The 6,961-nt window shown below is 47.6% G+C and overlaps 1 protein-coding gene across 1 annotated transcript in view; it reads right to left on the bottom strand.

Moving 5' to 3' along the window:
- The window catches only part of CACNA1H (calcium voltage-gated channel subunit alpha1 H), a 251,909-nt gene that overhangs the window by 72,440 nt on the left and 172,508 nt on the right, over positions 1–6,961 (bottom strand). Inside the window, 1 exon segment of the mRNA XM_060260465.1 lies at positions 6,849–6,961. This exon segment is cut by the window's right edge and continues 4 nt beyond it. Within this exon segment, the coding sequence (XP_060116448.1) occupies positions 6,849–6,961 (113 nt within the window).

A 6,961-nucleotide genomic window follows, 5' to 3' on the forward strand; every position in this document is an offset into this window, starting at 1 on the left:
TTGGGCAATGCAGAACACAAAGCATTCGCAGAGGCTCAGAGTTTACCAGGATTATTCTGTCTGTGGATGGAACAATAACAGTCCTTTATTGGAATAGACAGTCTTCATAATGTAGTAATGCAGGAGAGGCCATTGCAGTGACCATCTGCCAGGCATAGCCAGACAGTGACCGCGCGGCGTTCACTACACGGGAGAGGAGAGGCTATGTATTGCGCATACACTTTCCCTTGGGGGGGGGGGGGTAGGATACCCAGAGGGAGCCCACCCCCCCCCCCCGCCCTTCATAATGTATTACATTAAAATTGCCTCTTTTTTTTTTTTGAAGGTATGGCATGTTTCTTCTCCTCCTTGATTATCTGTAGAATAAATAAATCGGGAATGATTGCTCAAAATGAGGGACAATGGAAAGCACGCTTGGGTCGAACCCATCAACGAAAACTTGCAGCAAACAAGCAATCCGCGTAAAATGGAGAAAGTGGGCCGAAGGAATTTGTTTCTCTCATAACATGAGAATTCATGGTCATCCAATTAAGTTGATGGACAGCAGGACTCACTAAGAACAACAACAATCGAAGTCATCTTTCTTCACACGGTTTGTCGAGAACTTGAGAATGCGCTGAGAAATGTAGCTGAGGGGCAGTATTGTGTAGTTGCTAGGAAGAAGAAGAAGAGATTGGATTTATATCCCGCCCTTCACTTCCAAAAGGAGTCTCAGAGCGGTAATCTCCTTTTCCTTCCCTCTCCACAAGCGCCATACAGTTTTAACCTGAAGTCTTGGTTTCAAGCTTGGTATTTTGAATGTAAATTCTATATTGTGTTTTTTTTGTAATGTGCTTTTATATTGTAACGGCCAATGGGCAATGTCCAATAAACTATTCACTCACTCACAACAGACGCCCTGTGAGGTAGGTGAGGCTGAGGGAGTTCTGAGAGAACTGCTCTTCAGCAGAACAGCTTCTGAGAGAGTTATGACTGACCCAAGGTCACTCCAGCAGCTGCAAGTGGCGGAGTGGGGAATCAAACCGAGTTCTCTCAGATAACAATCGGTGCACTTAACCGCTACACCAAACTGGCCCTCATGATTGCTGGAACAGCTGAAAATCTGTTATTATTATTTTTTTTAAAGGTTGTTGGAACAGGATCTGGGAGACTCACAGTCACATCCTCACCCTCTTATCAACGCTCACTGGTGACTTTGGGGCTTGCCAGTTTGGTGTAGTGGTTAAGTGTGCAGACTCTTATCTGGGAGAACCGGGTTTGAATCCCCACTCCTCCACTTGCAGCTGCTGGAATGGCCTTGGGAAAGCCAGAGCTCTCTTATCTGGGAGAACCGGGTTTGATTCCCCACTCCTCCACTTGCAGCTGCTGGACTGGCCTTGGGTCAGCCAGAGCTCTCTTATCTGGGAGAACCGGGTTTGATTCCCTACTCCTCCACTTGCAGCTGCTGGAATGGCCTTGGGTCAGCCAGAGCTCTCTTATCTGGGAGAACCGGGTTTGAATCCCCACTCCTCCACTTGCAGCTGCTGGAATGGCCTTGGGTTAGCCATAGCTATTGCAGGAGTTGTCTTTGAAAGGGCAGCTTCTGGGAGAGCTCTCTCAGCCCCACCCACCTCACAGGGCGTCTGTTGTGTGTGTGAAAAGGGAAAGGAGATTGTGACCGCTCTGAGATTCAGAGTATAGGGCAGGATACAAATCCAATATCATCATCTTCTTCTTTTCTCTTGGCCTAATTTACCTCATAAAGTTGTTATGGGGATAAAATAAAGGAGTGGAGAACTGTGCTGTACATTGATGTGCCCCTCCTCCCACTGTTGAGAAAAGTATGAATATAATCATGCTTATTTTGGGCGGGAGCTCACAGGAGCCTCTAAATTTATTGTGCTCTTTCTTGCTTACCCCCCACCCCCAAATACTTGCTTCTGGGCTCCATTGCTCAACCCCCTGTGAAAATTTGGCCGAACTCTTAAGATCTGACAAACTTTCTAATATTTTTTCCTCACAAAAAATTGGGAAAATAACCCAAACATATAAAACAGACAGATGGAAATCCTCATGGTGCCATTGCGGCCACAGAGGAGAAAGTAATTTTAAAAGTACAATAGGAGTAAGGTTTTATTATGACAATTATAATCCAAGAAGCATTTTAAGGTAGATGTTGAGCTGATATAATTTGGTACACCTTCAGGTGATGTCAGGGTGTGTGTGGCATGTGCAAATAGCTTGTGCTAATGAGCCCCGGCACCTCTTTTTCTACGAAATGATCCCTGAGTATATAAAAATGCAAAAAAGGAGACTAGGCAAATTCACAGAGAGGTCCATCAATAGAAATTATGATGGCTACATAGAAGAAGAAGAAGAACTGCAGATTTATACCCCGCCCTTCTCTCTGAATCAGAGTCTCAGAGGGGCTTACAATCTCCTATATCTTCTCCCCCCACAACAGACACCCTGTGAGCTGGGTGGGGCTGAGAGAGGCTCTCCCAGAAGCTGCCCTTTCAAGGACAACTCTGTGAGAGCTATGGCTGACCCAAAGCCATTCCAACAGCTGCAAGTGGAGGAGTGGGAATCAAACCTGGTTCTCCCAGATAAGAGTCCGTGCACCGAACCACTACACCAAACTGGCTCTCTTCCAAGTTCAGAAGCAGTATACCTCTAAATATCAGAGGCGTGGCAGGAAAAGGCTTTGGTGTCTATTTCCCTCCTTATAGGATTTCTGGGCCCATCTGATTGGTCACTGAGGGAGAAGATGCTGGATTAGATGGACCACTGATCTGGTCCAGCAGGGATTCTTGGAGATTCCGAACTGCATCAGAGTCTCTGGATTTGTACTGTTCATTTCCACAGATGTTTCGTAATGAAAATAACAACAGCGAGCGTTGTTCTGGTTGGTGGCTATCCCACTGGATGAAACAGATACGGAAGGCATTGTCCGACTTCTTGCAGAGGAGCTAAATTGCTCCTTGGCGGTCCAGAACGCAAATGTCTACAGATGCTTGGAGTTCTCTTGGATTATTTTGGTTAAAATGCAAAATGTGCTCCAGGGTCAACCCTCCGAGCGGGGGCAGGGGGAGAGGGAAGAGAAGGGAAACGGGCGGCTTCTGGAACTGCTGTGCACTTTTGTAATTTCACATGTCATTGAGATGACGAGCGCCCGCCTGATACGGAACGTTCTGACAAAAGTGCAGCGAGGACGGAGCGTTTATCTCACCCGGGGTACCAGCACAATAACATCCCCTGCTGCAAATCGGCTCAACCTTCCTCAAAGCCCTGGAAAGTTAATTGCATGTGAAAGTCTTCGTTTGGCAAGCCCTTCCCCGACCTGCAGGGCATTCCAAGTGCAAATACTTCATATTCATGCTTCTTCTGTTTGAGAAGATCAACAACGGAGGGGCCTGAGAGTTTCCCCGACATCAAACGAGCCAGCAAGCCAGGGTCAGCCTAGTTGTGGCTTCCTCTAACAAAGCAGGACAGGGCGGCCGTCGTCTCGGAACGTGAACTAACGCGTTTGGCAAGCAGAGTTCAGCAAATTGCTCTCAAGTTGACGGCTGTGATGCTCGGAAGCCGGGACTGTCCCTTGGCAGTGCTTTGGAAACATCTGTGGGTCCAGAAAGCAGGAAGCATCTCCAACCGATTTTCAAAGAGCTATCCAAGACACCAAGGGTCTGGCTTGAACCTCTAAAACAGGGGTGTCAAACATACATCCCAGGGTCCAAATCAGGCCCTTGGAACATTCCTATCAGCCCCCCCCCCGAGCAACCAGCTGTCATCTACTTCCTTCTCCCTCTCTCTTGCTTCCTGCTGCATTACAGCTTGCTTTGCCAGGCTTGTTCAATCGCAAAAGCTCTGTTTTCTCCATTGGCTGAGGCTCCTCCCTTGGGGAGGAAGGGGGAGGAATAGCTTGCTTTGCCAGGCTCTCTCAGCTGCTGAGGCAAGCCTCTCTTCCTTCTTTTGGCTGAGGCTCCTATCCCTCCTGGTTCCCTAGGGTGGGAAGGAAAGAGCCAGAGCTTCCCGTGGGAGAAATACAAAGAAAGCACCGTTAAGACTGCATGCTAATATTTTAAGGATGTTTTAAGGGTTTAAAAAAAAAATCCTTGTCTTTGTCTGTGTCCTTTATGAAGTTTAAATCTCTGCTACCTTATCATAAATAGGTACACACAAGGCCTGGCCCAACCAGGCCCTCATAACAAATAAATTTGACATCCCTGCTCGAAAACCCCCAGAGGGGGCCAATGGGGCTGTGCCCCATTTTGATTTTGACGTGCCCCATCGTAGCAGTCATCTGCTTGAGGCTCATTCAATTAATGAATGCCTCCAGCAATGCATGCCCCTCCCCCCAAACCCCTCTAGCTACAGCCCTGCCAGAGACCTACCAAAGTCGGTAGCAGAAATGGCTAGATTGTGTCAAAACCAGCTTAGGTGGGGTGTCGAACTCATTTTTAAAACGAGGGCTGGATTTGTTGTTGGGCTGGGCCGTGTGTGTCGTAAAATGTAATGCAGAGATATAAACTTTATAAAGGACACAGACAAAGATTTTTTTTTAAAGTTTGAAATAAAACATGCTTGAAACATTAGCACTCATTGGTCTTAATGGCGCTTTCTTCGCATCTCTCCCGTGCAATCCAGGAACTGGGCAAAGGAAGCTCCGCCTCTTTCCTTGCTTCTCCAGAGGGGGAGGAGCCCCCAGCCAATAGAAAGAAGAGAGGCTTGGTTCAGTAGCTCTACTGTGCAATTGAGAGAGCCTGGCAGAGCAAGCTATTCCGCCTCCTTTCCTCCCCAAAGGAGGAGCCTCAGCCAATGGAGGAAATAGAGGCTTTGCTCTATAGCTCCTGTGTGATTGAGCAAGCCTGGCAAATGCAGAAAGAAGCAAGAGAGAGGGAGAAGGAAGCAGATGACAGCCAGTTGCTCGGAGGGCCTGATAGGAGCCCTCCGGGGGGCCTGATTTGGCTCCCGTGCTGCATGTTTGACTCCCCTTACCTTGGAGACCAGTAAGATTTTTGGGTTATAAGCTTTTGAAAGTTAAAGCTCCCTTTGACAAATGAAGGCTATCTGAGCTTTCACTTTCCCAGGCGTACTCTTGTTGGTCTCTAAGTAGGGTTGCCAAGTCCAATTCAAGAAATATCTGGGGACTTTGGGGGTGGAGCCAGGAGACATTGGGGGTGGAGCCAAGATCAAGGCTGTGACAAGCATCATTGAGCTCCAAAGGGAGTTCTGGCCATCACATTTAAAGGGGACGGCACACCTTTTCAATTCCTTCCTTCCATAGGAAATAATGAAGGATAGGGGCACCTTCTTTTGGGGCTCATAGAATTGGACCCCCTGGTCCAATCTTTTTGAAACTTGGAGGGTATTTTGGGGAGAGGCACTAGATGCTGTACTGAAAATTTGGTGCCTCTAGCCCAAAAAACAGCCCCCCCAGAGCCCCAGATACCCGCAGATCAATTCTCCATGATTTTCTATGGGAATAAATCTCCATAGGGAATAACAGAGTTCCCAGCAGACATTTCCTTCCCCTCCCCCCGCTTTCTGATGACCCTGAAGCGGGGGGAGGGCCTCCAAACCGGGGGATCCCCTGCCCCCACCTGGGGATTGGCAACCCTATCTCTAAGGGGCTCTGGACTCCAATCTAGCTGAATACCAACAGAGCTCCCCTCTGAAGCGATCATAAAAAAAACCATTTTATTCTCTCTGGATTGTAATGATTTATCTGTACCTGGTTCTTTCCCTTGTTTAGAGGGATTCCTCTTAAACACTCGACCTCCTTGCTGCTTAAAACGCACCCTGCTGTTGACAGCTACGGATTCGTGTGATAATTTAAAGGGCTTTTTTGCTTACGGCAATTGACTGATCACGTCTCTCGTTCTCTGCCTCTTGACCCCCTGGCGATGAGGCAGCTTGTAAGTGGCTGACATAAGTAAATAATAACCAATTGCGCCTTCTGGTATTTTTCACAATTTACATGAAGCTGAACTTTGTGTGCGCGTGCACAGGCCAAATTTGCTCACAGGAGCATTGGAGGGGAAAGAGAGTGTCGTTCTCCAGAGAATATTTTTTTATTAGTCGTTGTAGACTTTCCGGGCTGAATGGTCTTTGCATTGAAGAACCTGACGTTTCACCAGCAACTGTGACTGGCATCCTCAGAGGCATAACACAGACGGCTCGAGTCTCTCTGTGTCAAGTGAGAAGAAGATGGTAGGCAGGTGATTTATATCTACTCAGGAAGGTGAGGTAGGGCTGAGTCATTAACTTGTAGGAGCTTCCCAGGCTCTGGCATGCTAACTGAGGAGCTTTTCTTGAGGAAGTTCTTTTGCATATGGATTCTCTCTGTGTCAAAGTGAGAAGAAGATGGTAGGCAGGTGATTTATATCTACTCAGGAAGGTGAGGTAGGGCTGAGTCATTAACTTGTAGGAGCTTCCCAGGCTATGACATGCTAACTGAGGAGCTTTTCTTGAGGAAGTTCTTTTGCATATGGATTCTCTCTGTGTCAAAGTGAGAAGAAGAGGGTAGGCAGGTGATTTATATCTACTCAGGAAGGTGGGGTAGGGCTGAGTCGTTATCTTGTAGGAGTTTCCCAGGCTATGATATGCTAACGGAGGAGCTTTTCTTGAGGACGTTCTTTTGCATATGGATTGGCTATTGAAATTCTAATCTTATCTGTACTGCTGTCATGAGATGTAGAGTAGTTTGTGTTTTTCAGGACTGGAAACCATTTTTTTAACCATTTAACCTGTTCCCTGCAGCAGCTTGCTCTCCCAACCAATGGGTCTCCGAAGCTTCACCCTCTCGCGAGGAGGAGAGCAGTAGGCCCCAATCCAACCCATTAGATTCCAACTCATAGAACAGCCGGTACCTTAAAGGCCTCAAGGTGCGCAGCAGCCTGAGGACACGAAGGATGCCCAAGATCTTTGCTCCACCTGCAGACGCCATGGAAACAATTATGTCAATGATGGAGACGAAGACGAG

The sequence above is a fragment of the Heteronotia binoei genome, chromosome 20 (assembly GCF_032191835.1).
Source record: "Heteronotia binoei isolate CCM8104 ecotype False Entrance Well chromosome 20, APGP_CSIRO_Hbin_v1, whole genome shotgun sequence".
In the NCBI taxonomy this organism is placed as follows: Eukaryota; Metazoa; Chordata; class Lepidosauria; order Squamata; family Gekkonidae; genus Heteronotia; species Heteronotia binoei.